The 27824-nt window shown below is 35.9% G+C and overlaps 1 protein-coding gene across 1 annotated transcript in view; it reads right to left on the minus strand.

Annotated features, from left to right (window-relative positions):
* rapgef3 (Rap guanine nucleotide exchange factor (GEF) 3) overlaps window positions 1-27824 on the minus strand; it is a 33218-nt gene that overhangs the window by 3960 nt on the left and 1434 nt on the right. Inside the window, exons 2-20 of the mRNA XM_028452459.1 lie at window positions 22139-22183; window positions 11581-11687; window positions 11395-11516; window positions 8076-8253; window positions 7909-7993; window positions 6854-6914; window positions 6082-6158; window positions 5857-6003; window positions 5601-5707; window positions 4417-4505; window positions 4259-4337; window positions 3064-3214; window positions 2886-2968; window positions 2774-2804; window positions 2622-2697; window positions 2379-2516; window positions 1344-1441; window positions 321-446; window positions 71-252 (exon numbers count right to left, since the gene is read on the minus strand). Of these exons, the coding sequence (XP_028308260.1) occupies window positions 71-252; window positions 321-446; window positions 1344-1441; window positions 2379-2516; window positions 2622-2697; window positions 2774-2804; window positions 2886-2968; window positions 3064-3214; window positions 4259-4337; window positions 4417-4505; window positions 5601-5707; window positions 5857-6003; window positions 6082-6158; window positions 6854-6914; window positions 7909-7993; window positions 8076-8253; window positions 11395-11516; window positions 11581-11687; window positions 22139-22183 (1982 nt within the window). The remainder of the gene's footprint in view (window positions 1-70; window positions 253-320; window positions 447-1343; window positions 1442-2378; window positions 2517-2621; window positions 2698-2773; window positions 2805-2885; window positions 2969-3063; window positions 3215-4258; window positions 4338-4416; window positions 4506-5600; window positions 5708-5856; window positions 6004-6081; window positions 6159-6853; window positions 6915-7908; window positions 7994-8075; window positions 8254-11394; window positions 11517-11580; window positions 11688-22138; window positions 22184-27824) is intronic.

Consider the following 27824-nt stretch of genomic DNA (forward strand, 5'->3'; position numbering starts at 1 on the left):
CCACACGTTCCTATTTATCCTAATGAGACGTTGGCGCCCCCAGTGGTGACGTGGTGTAAACATCTCTTACACTGAGGCGATCTTGATGAATTTCTTGAGCAGAACGGCTCGTTTCACCAAATCCTCACAGAGACACAGTTCAGTCACCACCCAGTACTGGAGCTCATTGAAGCGACGCACAAAACGCTCCAGGTTAGCCGTGGTGGCCCCTGGGAACCTGTGACGCCCAAACACGTAGAAGACCAGCTCCACCTGTAGGAGGGACGGGGAGTTACAGCGTGTGACAGAAGGAGAGAAAAGGTGATGGAGAAAGGTGAAACCTCGTGCATGGCGGTGAACATTTCCCAGTCAGAGTTTGTGAGTTGACCAGCGAAGTCTTTAGATCCAATATGTTCCAGAACGTCCGTCGTCCCCTGGTCGGGGCCCAGCTGCTCCTTCAGAGGCCTCTGAGGATGTCAAACAGAACCACATGTTAGTGATCAAACGTGTGATTGTTTCTGATCCACATCATCAACATTCATGTCAGAATTTATTTAGAATAACAATGAATCAGAGCATTCACACAAGAGTTTGTGTAGATTTGTAGTTTTATATATTTTCTCATCATTTTAGTAGTTGTTGGCCATTTTCTGTCTTTGAAAACATTTTGTGCATTTTTGTGGTAGTTTTGTGTGTTTTCATTGTGCGTTTTGGTTGATTTGTGTTTCTTTCGTCATTTTGTGTGTTTATAGAGACATTTTTCAGAGTTTTTGTGGTAATTTTGTTGACATTAAGTGCAATTTTAAGACATTTTGAGAGTTTCTGGTGTAGTTCTGTGTTTTTATTGCCCTTTAGTGCATTTTTGGAGACATTTATTGTGTTTTTGGCATCATTTTGTGTGTTTTCATTGTGTGTTTTGGTTGATTTGTGTTTCTGTTGCCATTTTGTGAGTTTATGGAGACATTTTCTGAGTATTTGTTTCCACTAAGTGCATTTTAGGAGACATTTTGTGTCTAATTGTAGACATTTTGGGTGTTTATGGAGTATTTTATTTACTTTAGTGTGTTTTTATTCCAGTTTTGCAAGTTGTTATGGCCGCTTTGTGTGTTGCATAAGTGTGTATGTTCTTCACTATATCCTGGAGAAACGCTTTCTCATCTTGTCTGCACTACTGTTGTATGAACAGCAAAAATGTCAATAAAACCTGATTTGATTTTCATTGTTTTGTGTGTTTTGGAGTCATTTTGTGTGTTTACTTTGGGGGCTATACACAAAATGAGGCCGAGGGCCACCTGTGGCCCCTGGGCCTCCAGTTGCTAATGTGTGCCTTGAAAACGCCAAAGCTCATTTCTCATGTTCCTCACCAGCTGCTCCACCTGACGGCTGGAACACACAAACAGTCTCTCGTTGAGTCCGAGGGCCGTGTAGACGGCAGTGGCCTCCAGTTTTAGCTCTGCTTGTTCTGCACAAACACATTGTTACATTACAAACAGTCATAGAGTAATGGATACACAACAGGCTCATCTAAAAGGAATATATATATATATATGCTATAAGTTGCTCTGTTTTGCTGTTTAATTACATATTTATTCAGCAACATTAGGTCTTTTTGTTTATTTTTTGGTCATTCTGTGTATTTTCGTTGTTTTGTCTGTTCATTTCGTGCATTTTTTGTGAGTCACTTTGAATATTTTTCAGTTACTTATTTGAACTCATCTTGTGTTTTTGAGTCTTTTTTTCATGTTTTTTGGAGTTATTTTGTGCGTTCTCTTTTACCTAATAATTAATGTCCTCTGTTTAAATCTTTGTCTTTTCAAAATGCAAAATACATACAATACAAGCTATAACCAAAGCAACAAAATGTGTAAAATACACAAAATGATTCAAATATTACACAGTGACCCTATAAAAACATTCAAAATTAAATAAAAATACATCAAATGAAAACAAAAATACACAAGATGACCAAAAATAACAGAAATATATACAAAACAACAAAAAAATTAAACTTATAACAGCATACACAGTTACAGAAAAATACATAAAATGAAACAAAAATTGTGACAAAACATAAATATGACAATAAACAAAATAGAAAAGTATAAAAAACAACTAAATTACACAAAATGACAGTAAATTATGCTAAAACTGCAACAAAAATACACAAATTACTCCAAAAGTACACAAAAAAGCACTCAAATATTAAAAATGACTGTTTAAACACATAAAATGACTGTAAAAGAACAAAATGTGTAAATATAGAAATAAAAAAAATGATAGTGTGAAATCCCAACAGACTCACGCCTGATCGCATTTGATTAAAACATTTACAGTAATGAATTTAATAAAGATTAAACACTGGGTCAGCTGATCATATTTATTGACTGTATGAATCTGACCTCCTGTAGACTTCATTTTCACCAGGACGTGATCTCCTCCTGGTTTCACTATTGCTGACATCACTTCCTGTACGGATGTGTTGACAGGAAGCATCACAGTCAGAGGTTTGTTGTCCGGCTGGTAAATCTCGTACAAAACTGATCCGAGTGGACAGAAGCATCGTGAGTTATGATTATTGATTATTATTTATACTTTATGGTTTATGCTCCACAGTAAACTTCTATCAGTTATTGATCACTCACCTTTATCCTGTGCTCTGATTGGATGTAACCTCCCCACCGGCTCCTCATGGTTTGAAAACCAATCGAAAGAGTGATTCTGTCAAATTTAACAGAAAATGTTTTAAATGTTTTTAAAAAACATAATTTTCCTTTATAAATTTAGCAAAGCTTACCCGACTTATTGAATTATATCCATTCTCTGACCTAAAAGGTATAAAATAAGATGTTATAAAATAATAAAAAGATGTAAAAAAGCAAGAATTGTAGTTAAAGATGATGATTTACACTCGTGTTCTTCTTCTTTCCCTGTATTGATCTTTTAATGCACTCAAGAGACGATAATCAGCGGAAATCTCCTTCTTCATCCTCTGGTTCAATAAAAACACAAAACAATCATAGTTTTACTAATGAATAGAAGAAAAAACAATGATTAGTGAGGATTTAAGGCTGAAATAAGTCTCACCTCCAGGAATTCTAGAGCAGTTGGATCGTCTTTTAGCAAAAGGCCAAACAGCGCCACCCACTGGCCGATTAGTTTCACTACTTTCTGCTTTGTGTTGAGAATAAAAGCAGCTTTTTCCTGCTCTGAGCCCTCAGAAAGCTCTGCTTCATATGTACAGCTGCAGTTAGGGATAAAACGCTACATAAATCATCCTTAAAACCCATTAAATGTGATTGTTAGGCCCATGGTTTAGCTATTAGCACAGAGAGCTAGCTCTGTTAGCGATTAGCACAGTGTAAACAATGGTTAGCTAGCAGTCTGTGGTGTATCTTAAACACGTAACCTAATTAAATCCATCAACATGATGTTTTAAAGTCATCTCCTTAAGAGAAATAACAATTTTACTGCACATTTGAAATATTCTGTCGTCAATAGTTCAAGTTAACCTCGTAAAAATGTCAATGCTAACATTAGCTCAAAGCTATGAAGGGCTATGCTAATCCTCGAAAATGGTGATTTTCTCATTCTGTAAAGTCAGAAATAAAAAAATTAATGCACAAAGTAACTCCAAAAAACATACAAAATTACAGAAAAATACACAGAAAAACAAAAACAACAATATACAAAAGAGCAACAAACATGGGCAAAGAAATGTACAAAATGACAACAAAAATACACACAAAAAACAAAGAAATACACAAAATGACAACAAAAATACACAAAAAACAAAGAAATATACAAAATGACAATAACAATATGCAAAATGGCAACAAAAAGGAAAGAAAAACTGAAATACATATAATGACAACAGAATTACACAAAAAATGCAAACAAAATAAGAGACAAATACACAAAATGACAATAAAAACAAGCAAAATGACAAAAAATGCACAAAATTACAACAAACCACAAAATGTCAATGAAAACACAAAGCAAAACAGAAAGTACACACAATGACAATAGAATTACACAAACAAACACACAAAATGAGAGAAAAATATACAAAATTACTCCAAAAATACTGATAAGTTAGTAGGTTTAAGTCTTTGGGAGTTTATAACATTGTAACGACATAAAAAAAATCATTAATTAGTAAATAAATCCTCTCGACCTGCAACAATGTTTATTCTTGTGGTTTTTCATAACTGATGAAGTTGTTTAAAACAAATCCAAAGATGAATCTAGAGTTTGTGGAGTGTAAACCAGTGCAGGATATTGGTGAAGCAGAGCTGAACACAGCTGACTGGAAGGCATGAAGACTTTGTGTGTGAGCAGGAAGTCACTCACACAGGCATCTGCAGAGATACAAAGATTAAACATTACACAACTAAAGCTCATCTCAGCGTCTATAAAATAAATATTCCAGGATCCCACCTATGGCGTCGTTTCCGTTGGGATCCAGCTTCACCGTATCCAGGAGGTGCTCCAGGATTTTCTCAGGCGTCCCTGACATAACTGTGTACCTGGAGGGAAAATGACGACATTTTGACACTCCCTGATAAGCAGAGAAAGTCCCGTGATGTGTTCAATGCCCAGTTTAATCAGTTAAACTGTGTTTACAGCGCTGTGTTGGCAGTAAATCACATGTGAGGACACACAGAGATGACACACAGCCTGTTTAAAGGCCTAAACATATGACTCTTCTTCACTCGTAGTTTCACACAAACAGTGTGTGCGTCACAGTTGTGTACGTAAGTGAGACGAGCTTCTAATCTGATCAAATCGGGACAAAACTGTGCCAATTTCTCTCCATAAAACTGTAACAACAAGTAGGTCAAAGGGTGTGGCCTCTGCTACAACTGATAGAACTGGTTAGGGGCCACAGGCGGCCCTCACACTAATTTTGATCTGCCCCCAAAGTAAACACACAAAATGACTCCAGAAATACACAAAATAACACTAAAAATACACAAAATGACTCAATAAAATCATACAAAATTAGAGAAAAATACATCAAATTAAAACGAAAATACAAAAGATGACAAAATATAACAAAGAAATATACAAAACAACAAAATTTACAAATGTTTTTGTCGTAAATAAACAAAATTACAAAAAATCCCACAAAAGACAACTAAAATAAACAAAAATCACTCTGTAAATACACAAACAAAACAAAAAAATATAGAAAACAACAAAAATACACTAAATGACACAATTTATGCAAAAACTGCAACAATACAAAAAATATTCCAAAAGTACAGGAAAGATCACTCAAATATTCAAAACAATTCGGCAAATACATAAAAACTACAAAATAACAGAAAAATATACAAAGCAACAACAGAAATACACAAAATAACAAATCACATAAAACAGCAACAAACATACACAAAATTACACAAAACAAGAATAAAAAAAGACAAAAGGAGAAATAATATGCAAAACAACAACAAAAATACACAACATATCTTTAAAAAACTCACAAAACGACGACACACAAATCCTCTACAGTTTCCTGTGTTAATGCTCAGATGGGTTGTTATTCTAATGCTAACGTGAACGTTGATCATGTGATTGTGGTTTGTGGGTTTTATGAAGTTTAAAAAACGTCTCACTTGCTGTGATTCGCTGCTACCGCCTGCACTGCTACGTCAGCGCTTTTCTCCAACACCAGAACCGTCTTCCCGTGTTCCTTTAGACGCACCGTGTTGGCCTCCACGTCCTGTAGGACACACACACACACACACACCCCCACACACACACACACACACACACACACACACACACACACACACACACACACACACACACACACACGCTCAGATAGTGTATCTCACAGATGTGTGAGGCGTCTCCTCGTGCACACCTCACCTTGAGGATCCTGATGAAGTCGTGTTTATCGACTCTGAGGAAGTGACAGTTGTCCTCTCTGAGGATGATGGTGGCGGCACGAGGAGCGTCGTTCAGCAGAGCCAGCTGACCAAAGTCCTCACCCTCATGTAGTGTGGTGACCAGGCCCTGAACACACACACACACACACACAGTCAGTGACCTGTGTGTACTCCTACAGCAGGTGTGTGTATGGTGTGTATCTACCTTCCCGTGTGTGATCACGTTGACCGATCCTTTCCAGATGATGTACCAGGACGTTCCTTTATCGCCCTGACTGAACACTGCAGCACAGGACACACATTTAGGCATCACACACACACACACACACACACACACACACACACACACACTGTGCATCACAGCGAGGCCTCTGACGCACAGACACAACAGTATTTTATATATACAGTATTTACACAAATTTAAGACAGTAAAACTAACAGATGTGCATCAGTCAGGTTAAACCAACATTTCCTCACTGACAAAAACCAAAACGGACCAAATCCCACTTCTCATATTTTTCTATTTATCAAACATAATCATAATTGTAATAATATGTTTGTTATAAAATCCCTGTTAACGTTCTATTGTTTATTTTATTTAATTCATGTTATTTATTTAATTCATTTTATTTTCTAATTTACGATATTTATTTATTTTATTTTTTAATTATATTTATTTCATTTATTTTATTTATTCTATTTAATTTTATTCATTCATTCATCTATTTAAATTTAAATAAATTGTATTTATTTATGTATTGTATTGTGATTTATTTGATTTTTTACAAACAGTGGAATTTCCTCAGGTTTTCTTTATTACTAAATACTGTATGACTTGAAGAACACATAAAATAGCACAAAAAATATATGTAAAAAAAAAAAGGCAAAAAATACACAAAATACTATCTGGTCAGTGTACGTGTTACCATAACACGCACAGAATACCACAATTGTGTGTGTGTGTGTGTGAGACTCACAGACTGTTCCAGCCTTAGCGTGTGACTCAAACAACAGAACAGCAGCCAGTTCCTTACGCACCTGTAAACACATCATCAATAACATGTTTGATCAGAAAACTGATCAAAAACATCAGGGAATGTTTGACTTTTTACAAACAAACATAATAAAGTGACACTTAGATTATAATCTGGATTTAAATCAGCTGGGCTTCATCCACTCATTACTGGATTGAATGAACAGGTGATTCTGACTCATTTTACAGCCGACAACTGGGGCTCACGGTGTAGCTGTGTGCGTCCCTGAAAGTCAATCCCCAATATGACTCCAAAAAGACACTAAACAACAAAAACACACAAAATGACAACAAAAATACATAAAATTTATCCAAAAAACACACAAAGAAACTGCAAAAATCCCCAATATGACTCCAAAAACACACAAAACAACAAGAAAAACACAAAAATTGCACCAAAAATAGACAAAACAAGAAAAACACACAAAATAACAAAAATACATAAAATGACTCCAAAAACACACGAAAACACAACAGAAATCCACAAAATTACTCCAAAAACACGCACATTGCAACTAATACAAACAATCTGACTCCAAAAACACACAAAACAACCACAAAAACACACAAAATTAAAACAAAAATAGACAAAACCACAACAAAAACACACAAAATAACAAAAAATACATAAAATGACTCCAAAAAGACACTAAACAACAACAAAAAAACACAAATTACTCCAAAAACACACAAACAACAATGACACATAATAAGGAAAAATATAGAAAGGCAACAGAAATACACAAAAATGACTGTCTGTGTGGAGTTTACATGTTGTCTTCCTCTCACAAACCAACTGGACTCTCTAAATGTACCAAATGTGTGAATATTTTCAAAATAAGACATTTGTTTACTGAGGTTTCTGTTGCTGAGGAGAATGTTTGGTTCTTAATCATAAAATAGAGTCAGCGTTACTGACTGAGGTGGAGAATGTTTGGGATCATGTGATCATAGAGTGATAAATAAATAATAAAAGTGATGAGTCGAGGCGTTACTGACTGAGGTGGAGAGGTGAGCAGCAGCTTTAACGTGCAGCAGTTCCTCATAGATCACCTCCAGGTCCTCAGAACTCCTCTGACTGGGACTGAAAGACACACACATGATCATCTGGTTCATCACACACACACACACACACACACACACACGATGGGAAACGTTAGACCAACCACTTCCTGAGGATCATGGTGAGCAGGGCGTCGGGGCCGAGCTGCGACAGCAGAGACAGAGCTTCCTGTAGTTCGTCCTCAGACTCTTTCTCATTGGTCGATAGATTCTGGCTGATCGCAGAGTCTTTGAAACGATAGAAGTGAGTGTCTTTGTCGTGGAAGTTTAACTCCTGTTTGACTGGAAAAAACAAACAAACAGTTTAATAACAGAAGTGTATTTATGTGCATTAGCTTACGCTACCATAACAAACAACCACTGTAACAAATAATAACGTTTTAATGAAGTTGACTAATAAACATTAGAACTTATTAAACACTTTTAAACTTTTTAACCTTTAAACTTTTAATTGTTTTTGATGCTACTTTGTGTACTTTGGTTGATCATGTGTGTTTTTTGTGTATTTATTCTCATTTTGGGAATATTTGTTGTCATTCTCTCTATTATTGCATTATTTTCATTTTGTATATTTTTCAGGTTTCTTTTGTATATTTAAGTGGTCTGTGTTTACAATGTGTTTTATTTCTATTTACAGTTCTTAGGTGTGTTTTTGGAGTCATTTTGAATTTATCTCTAATTTTGTGTGTTTTTATTGTTATTCATGTGTATTTTCTTTAGCATTTTTTTAAATCCATCTTGAGTATCTTTGGAGTTTGTTGTTGTTTTGTTTATTTTTTCATCATTGTGTTTAATTGTGTTGTTGTTTTATATGTGTTGGGGCAGAATAATTAGTTATGCTTAATAATATAATTACTTATATATTTTGATCCTTAAGCCTTGGGGTGTAACTTTTCATTGTGCCGTAACATATGTTACATCTCATTCTGTGTGAGTTTGTTGTTGTTTAGTTTGTTATTTTGTGTATATTTCTTGTTGTTTTGGATATTTTTCTGTTATTTTTGTAGTCTTATTGTGTGTTTTTGGTGTCTAGTTGTCTGTTGTGTATTTTTCTGTCACTTTAGAGGCTCTTTGTTGTCATATTGTGTGTTTACTTTATTGGTATATCTATTTATGTGTCTGCTGACCCCCCCCCCCCCCCCCCCCCCAGAGCCCTGTGATAACCAATCAATGATAATGAACACATTGATATTCAAGCGTCACGTCTCCACAATCATTTGTCGGATGTAAATGAGCTCAGATTTTGAAGATTTTTATTTTAAAGTGTTTCCTGATTGAAGTGGTTTTTCTCAACAAGACAAAAACCCATTATTCCAACAAGGACGAGAGACGCTCGCCATCGACCGTCAGCCAATCACTGACGCTCGCCACCATCAGCTAATCAATCACTGCATTTGGAAATGGTTAGGGTCTGTTATATTTTGTTTATTCTGTTTTTGAGGCTGATTTCTAGTGTTAACTCTTGTCTTTGGCTGCGTCCGAATATTCCCTCCTATCTCCTTTCCTATCCACTTTTCCTTAACCCTGTGGATGATGTCACAGGGTTAAGGAAAGGTGTTAGGAAAGGAGTTAGGAAAAGGCCAAAAAGTTAAAATAACAATAATAATAATAATAATAATAATAATAATAATAATAGAAGGACGTCACTTTAAGAATGGTCGCTCACACTCACCTTCACTAATATGAATTATGTAAAAATAAAACATCATGTGGATAAAAATGTCTCTCATCCTTTTTTTCTAGAACCACAGAGTGTCTGTTTTATGTCAGTTATAATCTGATAATATGTCTACATATAATAATATATGGGTTGTAGACTATTTATTTAAAGTTGTTTAAGGCATATTATTGCTTTGAGCTTCGTTACTTGTCGGTCATCATGAGTTTCCGTGATCGCTCGGGTGTGCGTGTCCCTTTAAATGTTGTCGCCACAAGGAATTGTGGGTCAGCATTATGTGGTCTCCTATGGTAAAGAATGCGTCAGTGTTTCGTAGGCTAAAGGAGGTTATAAAGGAAGCATTGAGCCTCCTTTCCTTAGCTTAAAGAGAACTTGAACGCTCTTTATCATGGCCCCCACTTAAACACTTCCAGTGGTGAAGGTAAAGTGGATAGGAAAGGAGATAGGAGGGAATATTCAGACGCAGACCAACTCCCGACCAGGCTAGTCGTTTAGCCTAAGTTTACATGGTGATTAGCTCCATAAGACGTTAGCAAGCTTCGTAGTTCAGATTAAATCCTGGAAGTCATCGTGATAAGAGGAAATCTCGCTTTGTAACACAGGCCCTTTTAGTTTTTCTTTGTTTATTCTATTTTCGAGGCTGATCTCTTGTGGTAACTCTTGTCTTTGTGTTTCCAGGTATTCTTCCTGCCCGTGGCTCCACCTCCCACTGATTTCAGTGTGTTTGGGTTGTGACTGATTATCTGCCTCTTGTTTCCACCCAGGTGTGGCCCGTTCCTAATGAAGCATTATTTAGCTGAGTGCCCTGCTGCTGCCTCCACCTGTCTCTGTGTTTGGCTCCACATCCACACACCCTGACACAAACACTTCTCATTAAAACAATGGAGTTCATAATTCATTCCTTTGTGTCACATTCTGTTACAGTTTGAGGTAGAGACGCACAACTTTTATCACGTGGATACAAACATGTGGTTAATGTGATCTGAGGGTCACATGATCAACATTCATTTCAGCAGGAATACAGGAAAGAACTAAGAGTTTGTCTGTTTTTGGAGTCATTTTGTGTAATTCTGTAATATTTTGTGTTGTTGTACTTTTTCTGTGTTCTTTTTTCATTTTGATGTCATTTTTGGAGTCGTATTTTTTGAGTTATTTGTGTGTATTTTTGATGTCGTTTTGTATATTTTTCAGTGTTTTTGTATATTCAATTCATCTCGTGTGTTTTTGGAGTATATTTGCATTATTTTCCTGTTTTTATTTGGTGTATTTAGTTGGTTTTTGGAGTCATTTTGTGATTTTTTTTTTTTATGTTGTCAATTTGTATGTTTTTGGATACATCTTCTGTATTTTTGTCCTTGTTTTATGTACTTTATGTCATTTTGTTGGCATTTTGTGTGTCCTTTGTGTACTTTAGTTGACATTGTGTGTATTTTTGCTGTCATTTTGACAATTTTTTTCACCATTTTGGGGATTTTTGTTGTCATTTAATGTATTTCTGGAGAAATTATTGTGGTCGTTTTGGGTTCTTTTGATGTCTCTGTATATTTTTCAGTTTTTTTTGTATATTTAAGTCACTTGTGTGTTTTTCGAGTATATTTGCATATTTTTTCTGTTTTGTGTATTTTGTACGTTTGTTTTTTGTGCGTTCACTTCTCTCTTGTCACTCCTATGTGATTACGGTAAATAAAAGTGTGATGATATGACTTTATGCTATGATATGATATATGTATGAGTTGAATTCTAACCGTGAACGAGCGTCCCTTCGTCCACCAGGACCTGCCACATTCCCACAGCCTGACTCCGTGATTGGAGGCCGTCGTTCTGCTTCATCAGCCAATCAACGAGCTCCTTCCCTGAGCAGCACTGCCTGTGATGGGTCACATGTGACGTGATGCTAGCAGCCTTTAGCAGTTCAAACCACCAGAACCTACCTGTGCGTTTTCAGGTGATGTTTCCTGTCTCTGATCAGACCAGGGTTTCTCTCCATCATGACGCTACGCACACACCTCGCTGCCTTCAGCACACGCTCTGATAGAAACTAAACACAACACATGTAGCTCAGAACTGTGTGTGGGAGGTTTCACTGCACGTCTGTGTGGAACGTGGGAAAATGTGTGACTTTAAAACTGAAGCACAATATTAACAACTCCTGGTGTGACGACAGACACACAAACACACACATTAGCAGAGCAACAAATGTTCACTGATCGTTGTGTTAAGAAGACGCACAACTTTTATCACAACAAGGACATAAACATGATTAATGTGATCTGAGGGTCACATGATTAACATCACTTGTCAGAATTAGAATAACCTGAGCATCTATACAGCAAAGAACAAAAGGCTTGTGTGGTTTTATTGTTGGTTTTTTGGCATTTTGTGCATTTTTGTGTATTTTTCTGTCATTTGGGGAGTTTTTGTTTTTACTTTGGGTGTTTCTAATCCTTATGTGTGTCTTTGTTATTTTGAGTGTGTGTGTGTGTGTGTTTGTTTCCATTTTGTGTCGTTTTTGTTCATTGTCTGAGAATGTTGTTATTTTGGGAGTTTTTGGATTAATTTGCTGTCATTTTGTCATTGTTTTTTTTTTTGCATTTTGTGGAACTTTGGAATTGTTTTTGCTGTTGTCACTTTGCATTCCTTTGTTGTTAAAGTCATTTTGTGTATTTTAGTTGTTGATATTTGTGGTTTTAGGGCTGTTTGTCTTTTTGTTGTTATTTTGTATATTTTTTGAGTTATTTTTACTTCATTCCGTGCATTTTGGAATCAATTCTGGTGTTTTTTATTCTCCTTTAATTTGGTGTATTTTTAGGTTCACGGTTGCTGTCATGCATGATTTATTGTCATTTTGTGTGTTTACGTTCTCATTTTGTGTGTTTTGTGTGCAGTCATATTGTGTGTGTTTGGAGTTATTTTCTGTATGTTTGTTTAATATTTCTCATTTTGTGTCTTTTTGTTGTTTTCTGTCTTTTTGGGGTCATTTTGTGAACTCTTTCATCATTTTGTGTATTTTTGTTGTTACTCTGGGTATATGGAATCCTTGTATGTTTTTATTATTTTGTGTGTGTGTGTGTGTGTGTGTGTGTGTGTGTGTGTGCTTGTTGCCATTAGTAAAGCAACAAATGTTCACACTGATAGTTGTGTTAAAGAGGAGGAGGGAGGCGTGGGCAGTGTGTGTGTGTGTGTGTGTGTGTGTGTGTGTGTGTGTGTGTGTGTGTGTGTGTGTTCCTATTCACAACTGACTTCAGTGGCTGTAACTTAGTGAGGACACACTTTGACTCCATGACCACCCTGGACGGATTTCCTTTGATTCTTTCCCTCCGAACTCTTATCAACCCCACACGCACGCACGCACGCACGCGCGCACGCACACACACACACACACACACACACACACACACACACACACAGTTGGTGGATCAGGTTTTAAAGTGAAAACCCTGTCAGTTGCTCATGCAGAAGGAACTCTTACGTAACAACCTCAGCTTTTGTTTCTGGATTAAATGAATCCTTTCCCTACTTTTCTCTCATGAAGTCCTCAAACCCTGGACCTGGGTGGGGGGGGGGGCATGAGGGGGGTTGGGGGGTTGCACAAAACCAGGATAGGGGATAAAACCTGGAAAACTCAGCTAAACTGGATAAACTTATCCCCTCGTCAGTTGAATGAAAGCCAGTCAAGTTTATCCAGGACCAGTAACCATGGTGATTTAGCCTCTACAGCTAACCTGTAACCATGGTGATTTAACATAAAGTTATCCCTGTTGTGGCTCTGCTGTCAGTGCTGTGAGAAATGAGTGTTTTACAGAATGTTCATGGTTTTATACATGTTTCTTCAGCCAAATATTATAAATAGTCATTTAATTTGTCCGTTGACTTTTGGTTTATTGTCGTAGTTTATAAATAAAGACAAATAGAACATATAAAATGACAGATATCAAGACAAAACAACCTATTTTAAAATTTAGAATAATACACTATAATACAGTACAACACTGTCAATGCAATGTCTGGAGGGAACAATAACAAAAATGGTGCAAAATCTAAAATCAATGCAAAACAGTGCAATCAAAAGTATAATAATAATAATAATTATAATAATAATTATAATAATAATAATAATAATATAAAAGTTTCAGTGCGAGGACATTTCTACTTTCCTGCTTGGTTTTACAGTAACACTAAAACCAAAGAACACAATGAGCAAACAACACAATAGAATTATATAGAATAGAACAAGAATGAAAATAAAATAAATATAAATATGGGCAGAAAATTAGCAGGTATAGTTACAGATTTATAATATTAATATTAAATGAAGAGATTACATGTATAGTGATTGTTTCACGTTTATTATACCTTTTAAAATTGATATAAAAAAATAAATACAAATTCCGGGGGGGGGGGGGGCGGCGAGGCGGCCGCCTGTGTTGCCTGTTGGGAAGGCCGGCCCTGGTAGGAGGTCACTTATGTAAATCACTGATTTATACTTTTTTTAGTTTATAATAGAATAGAATAGAATAGAATAGAATAGACCTTTATTGATCTCCCAGAGGGGAAATTCACAAAAAAAGAAAGAAAAAAGTTCAGGTTTCCCACACAGAAGCATTGATACGGTCGCTAATGTCTGCCAGCCTCTCTTTCCTTTTTTCTGTATCATGTCTTTTATTTCTTCATCTTGTTGCAGAAGCATTAATTATTGAGCAGATATAAACAAAGCTGAGCGTCTGTGATCCATACTTTCATCAGTGATTCTGTGATCAACTTAATGGTCTTCTTCAGAAAGCTGTGACCGCCCACTTATCTCAAACATCCACAGCCGGCTTCACTAAGCCTCGTCTCTTTATCATGACTCAGCAAACGTGCAACCAATTTATCCTAGACAGCCCCAACCAGACTTTGTCTCACCACGTATTCTCCTTTATCCTGGATGGATTTATCTGACTTTTGTGCAAAACCGACCAGGACCAGGTCCAGGACCAGGACCAGGTCCAGGTCCAGGTCCAGGTCCAGGACCAGGACCAGGACCAGGACCAGCACCAGGTCCAGGACCAGGTCCAGGACTAAGATCTCTTCCACACAGCCTGGTTGTGTGTGTGTGTGATCCCACCTTTTAAATCACACACACACACACACACGTTAAAGTGTGTTCACAGTTAGAAACACTGCAGACGCTTCAGGATGAGAAATAAAAGGATAAATAACTAAAATTGGTTTTACCTTTCTGTGTCATGTTAGAGCCTGATTCTAAATAAATAAATATATCTATTCATTTTTTCTGTTTCAGTATCACATACATTCCCTGACCTCCTCCTCGTCTCCTCATGACGTCTCATTGATGGACGTGTTGACCTTTGACCTCATTATCACAGCTCATGTGATGTTTGTTTAATCATCAGCTGTAGTTATAATACACGTTTTCCCCGTAACTGTTTCTGGTCTTTGGAGAGAGCAGACGTGTTTTCATTCGCTCCGATAACACGACCTTGGCTACAGCTGGCTACAGCTGAACAGCCTGAAAAATTGGGCCCAAGACTGAAGGAAAATGGTGAAAAAACCGCAGGGAGGCCCTTCGGAACCCAATTCGGGTTTGGAAGAGGTCAAGGAGATGATACGCGAGGGTCTACGAAACCTATCTGCCGAGATAAAGTTGTTGGAAAAGATGCTGGAAAACTCACTGGAAAACCTACAAAGCGAAGCAAAGGTACTGAAAGAAAAGAATGAAAGAAATGCTGAAGAGATTAAATTGTTGAACGCCAGGGTTGGACAGCTGGAACAAAAGGAAAGAGATAAAGATGTCATCATCACAGGCCTAAAGATAAAACCCAGGAGTTACGCGAGTGACGAAGAAACAAAATCGATTGAACAACAGGTCATTGACTACCTGGAGTCGAAGGACATTGTCCTGAACCCTGACAACATCAACTCCTGCCATCTCCTGCCAAAGAAAAATGATAACAGAGCTGTAAAAATAACCTTCACGAATATGAAATTCAAAGGAGAACTACTGAAGCAAGGAAGAAAGCTGAAGGAAACGAAGGTTTTTATTCATGAAAGCCTGACAAAAAAAATGCAAGCATCGCATGGAAGGCACGCCAAATAAAAAAAGGAGGAAAGATTTTAAAGACGTGGACAAGGAACTGCAGGATTTATATCACACCACTGGGAGAAGAGAACGGAAAACCAATCCTCATCAAAACGATGGAAGACTTGGGAAAATACGAAGGATCCACCTAAACAACAACATTACTGATGGTAATCATGGATATGGACCCAGATCTATATTAACACTGGAAACAAAACTCAGACTGTGATTATTTTACGGAGACTGAATTAAATGTGGAAACCAAGAGTAAAAAAGGTCTGTCATTTATTCATTTCAATTGCTAGGTGGTGGGGTGATTAAGGATTACATTAAATTTAAATTCAAAGTGTTTATTGTCATATGTGCAGTTAGAAACACTTTTTCCTGTACAATGAAATTACTACCTTGCTTATGAACTAAGATATAATAATGTGTTTATACAAGTTAAATCTAACAGTGGAAAATACAACACTGCCAATAGAACTAACAACAGCTGGATTAACCTTGATGTAGAGACAAAACAAGCTGCAAACTTGTGTGTCCAAAAGAGACATTCCCGAGTGGTGACATTATGGATGAAAAGGGAAAAACCTTCCAAACACCTTCGAAAGAGGAACTATTCTTGAACTGGAGGAATGCTAACAACGTCTGGCAGGGAACAAGGCCAACACGAACAACGATAGAGAGGAAGAGGAATAAAAACAAGACAACACTGACTACAGATGAGAATACACAAAAAAGGACTGTTCAGAACAACTCAAGAATGTTTGACCAGAGAGACATGTAAACCCATGTAAATTTGCGATGGTAAAACAGGGAACGGGACCCAGATAAGCAAACTGCTTCTCTCGTCTCCTTTTTCGGCATGTACAAAAAAAAAAAAAAAAAGTGAATGTAACCATGTCGGAAATATACTGAATAAATAAATAAATAAATAAAGTTCACTACTGTGGCCACGTCGTACACCAGAGGTGGGAAACTTCTACACAGCAGGCGCCACAAAAATGTGCTTGTTTATCGTGGGGTCACATGATCAACATTCACGTCAGCATTACAATAATGACCAATCTGAGCATTAGCACAGGAAACAACAAAGAAGTATTAAGTTATTTTGTGTGCTTTTTGTGCATTTTTGTTGTATTTTTCTGTAATTCTCCTGTAAAATATATTATTTTGTGCATTTGTGTTGTCATTGGACATTTTTTGGAGTATTGTTTGTGTATTTCTGATTGTCGTTTCACTTGTTTGTTAGTACTGTGGGTTTGAAGAGTAATTTGTGTTTTTCTTGTCTTGTCTTTTTGTTCTTTTTTTCATTTTCTGTAATTTTGTACATTTTTTGAGTCATTTTGTGTATTTTTGTTGTTGTTTTGTGTTTTTTGGTGTATTTTCTGTGTTATTCTTGGTTTTTTACTGTATTATCCTGCAGCGTTGTAAATCTTTGTATTTCTTTTGAAGTATCCTTGCTTTTGTTTAATGTATTTTTCTGTCATTTTCTCTGTTTACTTTGGGGGTCACATAAAATTAGACCGAGGGCCGTATTTGGCCCCCGGGCCGCCAGTTGCCTATGTATGCTGTACACTGTGACACACACAGATCTGCATCTTTTATCACAGCGAGGGCCACAAATGTGATTGTCTGATCGTGCGGGTCACATGATCCACATTCATGTCAGCATTAGAGTACTGACCAATCAGAAACAAGAAGGGGTTGTGTGTTTATCTTGTTGGTTTGCATATTTTCTGGGTCATTTTGTGCATTTCTTTATATTTGATGCTATTTTATGTGTTTTTGTATACTTTACTGTGGTTTTCTTTAAACGTGATTTTATTTTTAGTATTTTTCTTGTCATGTGTTTTTGCAAATAATTTAGTGTGTTTTTCTTGGAGTTTTCTGCATTTTTTCAGTTTGTTTTTTAATGCATTTCTGTGCCATTTGTCAGACATTTTGTGTATTTTTGTTGTTTTATGTATTTTTCAGTGATTTTTTTTGTATTTTTATATTTTTTCAGTGATTTTGTGTATATTTGTTATTATTTAGTGTACTTTTGCTGTTTTTAGTATTTTTGTTCTAATTTTGTATACTTTTCTCTTGTTTTGTGTATCTTATTAGTCGTCTTGTGTGTTTTGTGAGTAATTTTCTGCATTTTCTTTTTGTCATATTGAGCTTTTGGAGTCTTTTTTAGTGTATTCCTATGTACTTTCCTGTGATTTTTGTGTACTTTTGCTGGCGTTTTGTGTATTTCTCTGACATTTTGTGTGTTTTTGGAGTCGTCTCGGCTCGGGGCCCTCTGACCTCTCGTCCCCACACCAGCCTCTTCCCAGGCCTGACATGGAGGTAGTGAATGTTCCTGGAGGCGTCTGCTCCGCCTGCCTGGACTGATGATGTCTGGAGGTTTCTAATATTCCCAGAGGATTATTTTCCCTTGAGACTCTCACAGTCACATTCTCACATAGGTCAGCTTTAGAACCATTAGCACAGAAACATCATCATCATCAGCTCTACATCACAGCACTGACTGATGGTCACAAATCACCGTGGGAAAATCACTTTCATTCATATTTTTATGTCTCGACTCTCTTCGTTTGGAGCAAAGACAAGCAACTGGTATCCCAGTGAGGGACAAAACTGATATTCTGTCCATGTTAATGTTGTTTTTGTAGTTATCTTGTGTATTTTCCACCATTTTGTGGATTATAATTGTTTTTTTGTGTATTTTTCTTGTCACTTTTGTGTGTTTTTGTAATTATTTTGAGTATGTTGGATGTCACTTTGTGTATTTTGTCATTTTATGTATTTTAATTGTTCTTTTATGTATCTTTATGTCACTTTACTTATTTTTGTTCTCTGTGTGTCTTTGTAGTGATTTTGTGCATTTTAATTGTTGTTTTCTGTATTTGTCTTGTCATTTTTGTAGTTATTCTGTGTAGGTTGGATGTCATTTTATGTATTTTTGTGTCATTTTACTTATTTATGCTCTCTTTTTGTGAGTTTTTGTACTGATTTAATGTATTTTTGTAGTTATTTTGTGTCATTTCAGTATTCATTTTCTGTATTTTTCTTTCATTCTGTGTTTGTTCTCCTTTTGTGCCTTTTTGGAGTCATTTGCTGTGTTTTTATTGTCAAGTATATATTTTTTTGTCATTTAGTGAGTTTTAATTGCCCTTTTGTGTGTCTTTTGCAGTATTTTGTGTAATTTTGTTGTCCTTTAGTGTGTGTTTGCAGTCATTTTGTGTGTTTTTCTGTCATTTAATCCATCTTATTGTCCTTTTCTATGTTATCAGAGTCTTTTTGTGTGTGTAGGTTGTCTAATGATGTTATCTTGAAACCATGAGCCTCAGCTGATTGTTGTGGAGTTACAGAACAAACACGTTTCACACATCCAATAACCCACTTTATGAGTGTGTGAGGATTATTTTACAGCGTGTCCCAGCGCTGAGACAACCTGTTGACTTTGTGCTTTATAATCCCGTTCCATTGAGCTCATTAAGCCGTGGTTATCCAATCACTCCTCACTTCAACCAATCAGCTTCGGCCGCTGATCGCACTGTCCCAGCTGACCAGGATGTTGTCTGACATTAGCAGTGGAAAAGCTGATGCTCTTTACTCAACGTAGCAGACATGGGCAACAGGGGCAACTGTCAGCAACTACACGAGTACACAAAGTGACTCCATAAAAACGTACAAAATTACAGAAAAATAATCAGAACTAGTTCAAAAACACTCAAGATGACAGCAAAAATAACAAAGAAATATGCAAAAAAGCAACAAAATAACAAAAACACGCACATATTGAGAAATAATATACAAAACAACAACAAACATCCATAAAATGACTCCAAAAACACAAAATCTGACAAGAAAAATAAGAGAAAACACAAAAAATCAGAATGGAAATACAAAAAATGACAAATCATGCAAAAACAGTAACCATGACCCAAATATACACCAAATTGCTCCTAAAAATACAAAATTACAGAAAAATGCACAAAAATTCACCCCAAAATACACAGAATGACAAAAATATACAAAACAACTCAAAAAACAACAAAAACACACAAACGGCTCTAAAACCACATAAAACAACACACACACACAGAAAATTACTCCAAAAACACGCAATATTACAACAGTAAGTGAAAACACACAAAATTAGAACAAAAATACACCACATTACAAGAAATCATCCAGAAGGGCAACCATGACCATAAGAATATACCAAATTACTATAAAATAGGTACTATAAAAATATACACGACAAAAAAACAACAACATAAAAGACACCAACAACTGTAAAACCACATAAAACAACAAAAAATACACAAAAGGACTTCAAAACACACAAAGATAGAACAGAATTACAAAAAATTACAAGAAATCATGCAAAATTACACCAAATTACTCCAAAAAAAATACAAAACTACAAAAAAGTACACAAAAGCACAACAAAGACAAACAAAGACAGACACTAAAATACACCGAATGACATAGAAATATACATAATGACTGCAAAGATATACAAAACAACAACAAAATGACTTTCAAACAAAAAAAACACCAAGATAAACACAAAACGAGAGAAAAATATACAAAATGACACTAAAAATATACAAAATTAGAACAAAATTACACAAATCCTTTAGTTGTTTCCTGTATTCTTGTTCTGATTGGTTGTAATATTCTAAAACATAGATGAACTTGTTCTTGTGTCTAACAGTTTGTGTTATCAGTGTCTGCAGTGGAAGGAGCTGAGATAAGGAGGGTGGATGAGGACTGTGGAGACTCAATCACCTCCTCAGGCTGTGGGAGAGCCCTTTAGAACCTTTAGACCCTTCAGCCTGAGAGAGGAATGTGTTTGTCAGGCTTCTTGAGTTCTACATTAAAGCAACAAAGCAGTGATGTCAGCACTTTGACAGGACGCTAACGCTGTCAGAGGCTAACACAGGTCAAGTTACAGCGTTAGCATGTGATAGGCTAGCACAGGTCAGCAAAAGTTACAGCGTTAGCATCATGTGTTCGACTCATGTATAAACAGACAGGAAACTGTTATAGTCACATGATCAACATTCATGTCAGCATTCAGAATGATGACCATGTTGTTTTGTATTATTTTAGCTATTTCTGTGCTTTTTTAAAAAAACATATTTTTGTTTTCAGTTTTGTGTTGTTTTAAAGTATTTAAGTTTAGGCTATTTTCATTGTAATTTTCTGTGTTTTTGGAGTTGTTTATGTTTTTTTTGTTGTTGTCATTTTGGTTTTTTTTTAGTGAAACTATTTGTTTTAGTTCTGTGTGTTTTTGGAGGAGTTTTGTAAAAAAAAAAAAAAAGTGCATTTTTGTTTCTTTTTGCAGTCATTTTGATTATTTGTTATGTTTTTTTTTAATTTTGTGTGTTTTTGATGTGGCTTTGGTTAATTTGGTTAATTCTCATTAATCATCTAACTGAGCTTTACATGTTGTTCTGAGAAGTAAAAGCAGCGACTCCTAAAACTAATATTTTGTTTCATATGATATATTAAATATTATAGTTTTCTATATCACCAAAATAGAACCCAGCTCTAATTCCTAAATTATAAAACAGCCTAAATAAAAACATAAATGTGTTTATGAAGCACATGTGTTTATTTAATGTACTTACAGTTTATATACAAGTCAACACGTTGTATATTTACTGTTTATTTCACGTTGCTTGTCTTTAAGTTAGACATAAACATTTTATTTTATTATATATTTTATTATAATCTCATGTGGTTCTCTGATATTCACTAATGACTTATTAAACACATTTATTACAGACTTTACATTATTTAACACTTTATAAACATTGTATATTTGTGGAGCTTGTGATTGGATGATTTTTCATGGTGACTTACGTGTTTCTTCTGCTGTGGTAGACGTTAAAATATCAGTTATTAATCTAACAGAACGTGTAACTGTGTCACATCCTGATGGTCTTTATGAAGATAAACTCTATGTTATATTTTATAACATATTTACACCAGTTCTTAGTTTTTATCACTAGAACGTCTTCATTCATCATCTCTGTTCTGTTGTTTCTGGGTTTGTTGCTGATGTCAGCACTAATCTCATGAGAACTGTCACTCAGGTCATTTCAGGTGGAAGTTCTCGCGAGGCTAGTGACGGCGTTCAGTTTAGTAAGACATCTTTTAATTATTATTACATTAAAATACAGGATATTTACGGGAAAATACTAATACGGGAAGATGGCGGGAAAGAGGGGTAAAATACGGGAGTTTCCTGGTTAAAACGGGATACTTGATAGGTATGGGTGGGGGGGTGTTGAGGACAATTTGGCACCCTTCCAACAGATGGCGCTCTAGGTGGCCGCCTGGGTTGCCTGGCGGGAAGGCCGGCCCTGGTAACTAATACAAGATGATGATGATTTATTACGTACCTGTTTCATGGTGTCCTTAGAGTTCAGAGCTTCAGGCAGTGGAGTCTATGAGAGAGAAGAAAATAATAATAATCAGGAACCAAATTAAAAATGTTCAACAAAAGCATATTTATTGATAATATTCGGTTGTGGTAAAAACACATTACCACGTGTTATCACCTGGATGCTAACATTTAGCCACTTTGCCTAAGTTGTCTTTTACCTGTGAGTAACAATAGTGCAGCAGATTAGTAAAGAAATTGTTCACTTTGGTTTAAAAACATGACATTTGGCACAGATGCTCTCTAAGGAACACTATTTTGGAAAAAGGCATTGGCCACTAAAAATTCAATATGGCGGCCATTTTTCAAGAAGGCCATAATTGCTATTTAATGGTTATTATATAATGCTTGGATCTGGTCAAACAAGGTGTCAGTGGAAAGGTCTGGTCCTCCTGAGGCCATTGTAAATGATGACATGAATGCTGATATATTCCTATTTTGTGGCTCTCGCTGTGATAAATGAAACTTATTTCTCTAAAAAAAACTGTTTCTATTTAGTTCAGTTTGGATGAAGTTTGCCTAACGTGTGGGTCCATCAGTGTGGGCTGATGATGATGATGATGATGATGATGATGATGATGAAGGTGGGAGGAATAACTCACACTCAGCATGTGGCCACACATTATATTATATTATTTCAGGATACAGTGACTTTAAACAGAGCTCTGAAACATTAGTGTCGTCTGATTGGAGGGTTTTTCAGAGCTTTGATGATGATGATGATGATGATGATGATGGTGATGATGATGATGATGATGATGATGATGAGTCTCTTTAGACTCGTCGTGGGTTGGATCTATCGTACCTATTTAATAAATATTCAACCATGTGTGTACTTTGGTCCCAGCTGCACTTCCTCTTTTATGTTTTTATGAGTGTCTTGTAGCTGCTCTCGTGTTCCCACACTAATTGCTTGTAGATTATATAATTCATATAAATCTACACAAACCTTTTTCAGCTTTTCAGTTTGCTCTGGGACGAGCACTTCACTGTTTAATGGAGCCTTTGAAATCTAAAGTAATGCATCAGCCACAACATCACACAGTATAATAACGACCTGCTGCGACATGTTAATGGCTTGTGTTACAGTAAACACACACAAAACCACACAGAGCGAGAAAGATTCACTAAATGACTGAATCATATGTACAAAAAAGAATTCACAAATGACAACAGCAATACACAAAGGAGACAAATTCACAAAAACACTCCAAGAAAACATAGTGATTAAAAAAAATACACAAAAATCACTCCAAAACATAAATCAAACGATGAGAGAAAATATACTAAACAATAACAAGAACATTGATAAAAGAAATGCACTAAATCACATAAAAATACAGAAGGAAACACTAAAAGACCAAAAGAATGCACAAAACGACTCCAGAAACACAGAAAATTACCGAAAAACACAAAAAGACAACAAAAATGACTTCAAAAATTTAAATAAAACGAACAAAAATACACAGAGAATGAGAATAAAAACCTAAAAAAAACAATAAGATTGAAAGAAAAATTCACACAATTCCAGAAGAATACACAAAAGGCAAAAAGGACAGAAAAAGAAATGCACAAAATAACAAAAATACATAAAATGTGTCCAAAAACATACACAACACCAACAAAATACATGTAGCAATTGTTTCCAGCAGCTTTAAATCTTTTAAACTTTGATTTTTATTTGTGGCCCGTACTTAACAGTCCACTGACCGGTACCTGTGTGTGGCCCAGTGATTGAGGACCACTGCCTTAAAGCTCTAATTACAGACAAATGTAATGACACTGTCTCTTTAAGACAAGAACTGATCACTTTAAAGTCGCTCTTGTCTGCCTGTGAATAACTGCTCGATGTAATATTATTCTAATAATAATAATAATAATAATAATAATAATAATAGGTGGGCGGTTCTAATAATATGGGTGATTTGTGTGTGTTGTTCCTGTTTACATACTGATCACATGATACAGTGGTCGACTATTGATGACATCACTAAAAACGTGTTCTTTCTGTCCAGATGTTTTCGTTGACCTGCTGTGGAGTGTGGAGTCGTTATGTCACATGACCACGTTGCCAACAGTCGTTTCCCACTCATGTAGAAATAAGTTAAGGGGCGGAGTTAGAGAGAAAGGGTGAACCAGTGATAGAGATCAGGACTACTAAAGGTGAACGAGACAACTGTGTGTGTGTGTGTGTGTGTGTGTGTGTGTGTGTGTGTGTGTGTGTGTGTGTGAGAGACAGATTTATCGCTGGAGACGAACCAAAACGACAAATCTAAGTCATCAGTGATGAAAAATGTGGAGAAACCGGCGTCAGACTGTGTTTGAGGCGAGATAACAGAACGCTAGCAGTAGCGCTGTGTTTGGATACAGAGAAACAACACTTTTCTAAAAACTCAAACACATGAAACACTAATCTATTTAAACATGATAAATATTGTATTTTTAGGTGATCTAAAAATGTATGTTGTTTGTCCGTTGCCATGGCTACAGTCATCTTCCACAAGCAACGAATCACTATAGCGCAGGTGACGTTAGCATGTGTCCTTTGATGTGAGGAGATTGGCTTTTAAGGTGACATCACAGCATTTGAACGCACTTTTACTGAAATTTGAAGTACTTTAAAAACATACAAAACCACAACAAAAATACACAAAATTACTGAACAGAAAAATTACAGAAAAAAAACCCCTCAAAAATGCAACAATACCGCAAATTACTCCTAAACACACAATAACAACAACAGAAACACAATATGACAACAGATCTGCAAAATGACTCCAAAATTACACAAAAAATGAAAAGAAAATGCTACAAAACCTTTGAGGGCAACAAAAACATACAAAACAACTCACAAAACACACATAAGCGCAACAAAAATACACAAAATTCATGTAAAAACAATAACAAAAAACATAAACACAAAGTTAGCAAAGGAATATACAAAACAACATTGAGAATATGAAAAATCTCTCCAAAAAACTGAAAACTGACAGTAAATTATGCAAACGAACAACAACAATACTCAAAAATCACTCCAAAAACACAAATATGACTAAAATTACTCCAAAACACACAAAACAACAACAGAAATACACAAGATGAATACACAAAATTACAAAAAATCATGCAAAACGGCAACTATGACTCCAAAAATCACCACATTACTCCAAAAAACCCCAAAACTACAGAAAAACACAAAAATTGACACCGAAATACACAGAATGACATAAAAACTTACAAAAATGACTCAAAACACACAAAATGACTCCAAAATCACACAAAACAACAACAAAAACACACACAATTAGCAAAAAATAAATATAACTCCCACACAAGCTATTTGTTGTTTCGTGTATTAATGCTCTGATTGTTTTTAATTCTAATGCTCATATTAATGTTGATCATGTGACCCTCAGATCAGATATAATCACAGCTCTGTGGCCCTCGCTGTGATAAAAGTCTCTGCTCCAGATGTTGAACAGCTGTTTTCACCTTTAAATCCATGCACAGTGTGTTTTCCTGAAGGCGGGGCCACATGTTGTAGAACAATCAACAATACGCTATTTATAACTAGACTTTAATTAAACATTGTGTTTTTCTGACCTTCCTGTGTCCTCCACCCCCATGTTTGGAAACATTCCTGCAGTGGTTTGTTTATAGAGAACCTGAACTCTGCTGTTTCTCAATTTTTTGCTTATTTTTGTTGTTTTGTGCATTTTTTGCTGTTTATTGTGTATTTTTCTGTTATCTTACATGCTTTTGGAGTAATTGTGTGTGTTTTCTTTGGAGGGGTGCACAAAGTTCGACCAAAGGTGGAGAAAAATATACAAAATGACTCCAAAAATACACAAAATTTTACATATCTTTTTCTTCTGGAGTCGTTTTGTTTTATTTGCTGTTTATTTTGTGTTCTTCTGTTATTTTACATGCTTTTTTGGAGTAATTTTGTGCATTTACTTTGGGGGTGGGTGTGGGGGGATGTGGGGGGTGTACAAAATTAGACCAAGGGTGGAGAAAAATATACAAAATGACTCAAAAATACACAAAACAGACAAATGATTTGTTTGTCACCTATAATATCCAAGCAACAAGTCACAGATTTGATCACTTCCTGGATCTTTGATGACAATTTTTTTTTTTCACAATGAATTTTCTCAATAATTTTAATGCATTTTCTCATTTGTGGGAATTTTGTAAGAATGTACAGATTTTGGGGAAAAATGAACAATTCTTGTCACGATTTGCAACATAAAATGACTTCAGTCGTTTAACAGAAGGATAGAAAAATGTAAATGTGAAGGACTGAGAAATCTGGAACTAAATGTTATCTAGACAAAATCATCCTAAGGACCGAAGTGGATGTCCCAGTGGGCCGAGTTTGTCCCGCAGACCTCGTTTTAAGGCTTAAATTATTTCCTCCTGTTGCATAAACTGTCACAGATTCATTTTTAAATAAGCACTGATCCAGATTAAGGTCAGCAGCACCGAGCCTAGCCCGGCTTAGTGTGGAACAGTTCATCACACACACACACACACACACACACACACGCACGCACACACACACACACACGCACGCACACACACACACACACACACACACACACACACACACACACACACACACACACACACACACACACACACACACACACACACACACACACACACACACACACACACACACACACACACACACACACACACACACACACGCACACACGTGCACCCTCACAGTCACAAAATACTAACGTCTAAGAAATTACTTTTTTAATTTCAGCACAATTTAGATTCAATATAAAAACATTATTATATGTCATGTCATTTTTGTTGACATTCAAAAATGTATAAATTTAAGTAAAAAAATTAAAATAATAATGAGGATGATGATGATTACTACTAATAGTAAAATATAATAAATAGTGACTCGATAAAAAAACAACTACTTAATTAGAAACTTTGTAATGAATTCATCTAGATGACTAAATTAATTGCATAACATTATTTGACACGAGAACTAAATAGTGTTTATTATTTATTGTTATGAGTGCTAACATAATGTTTAATATTAATACAGAATATTATCATTGCATTGTTCACAAAACACCAACTTAAATCTAACTAAGCTATATTCATGCTTTTTAGGATGTTTTGTAAACTTTCTAAACCAAATATGTTTTTGTATTAAAATAAAAGAACACATCACTTAGTACGAAACATTCTAGAGAAGTGGAAACTGAACAGTGTAGTCTAGCTGCTGCATGTTAGCAATGAGGTGCTAGCTGCTGCATGTTAGCAATGAGGTGTTAGCTACTACATGCTAGCATTGAGGTGCTAGCTGCTAAATGGTAGTATTGAGGTGCTAGCTGCTACATGTTATCAATGAGGTGCTAGCTGCTACATGTTAGCATTGAGGTGCTAGCTGCTACATGTTATCATTGAGGTGCTAGCTGCTAAATGGTAGTATTGAGGTGCTAGCTGCTATATGTTAGCATTGAGGTGTTAGCTGCTACATGTTTATCATTGAAGTGCTAGTTGCTATATGTTGAGCATTGAGGTGGTAGCTGCTACATGTTTAGCATTGAGGTGCTAGCTAAGCCTAGCAGAGCTCCGCTGATCCACAAACTCTTTCTTGCACAATTTTCACA

This window comes from Gouania willdenowi, chromosome 7 (assembly GCF_900634775.1).
Source record: "Gouania willdenowi chromosome 7, fGouWil2.1, whole genome shotgun sequence".
Lineage (NCBI taxonomy): Eukaryota > Metazoa > Chordata > Actinopteri > Blenniiformes > Gobiesocidae > Gouania > Gouania willdenowi.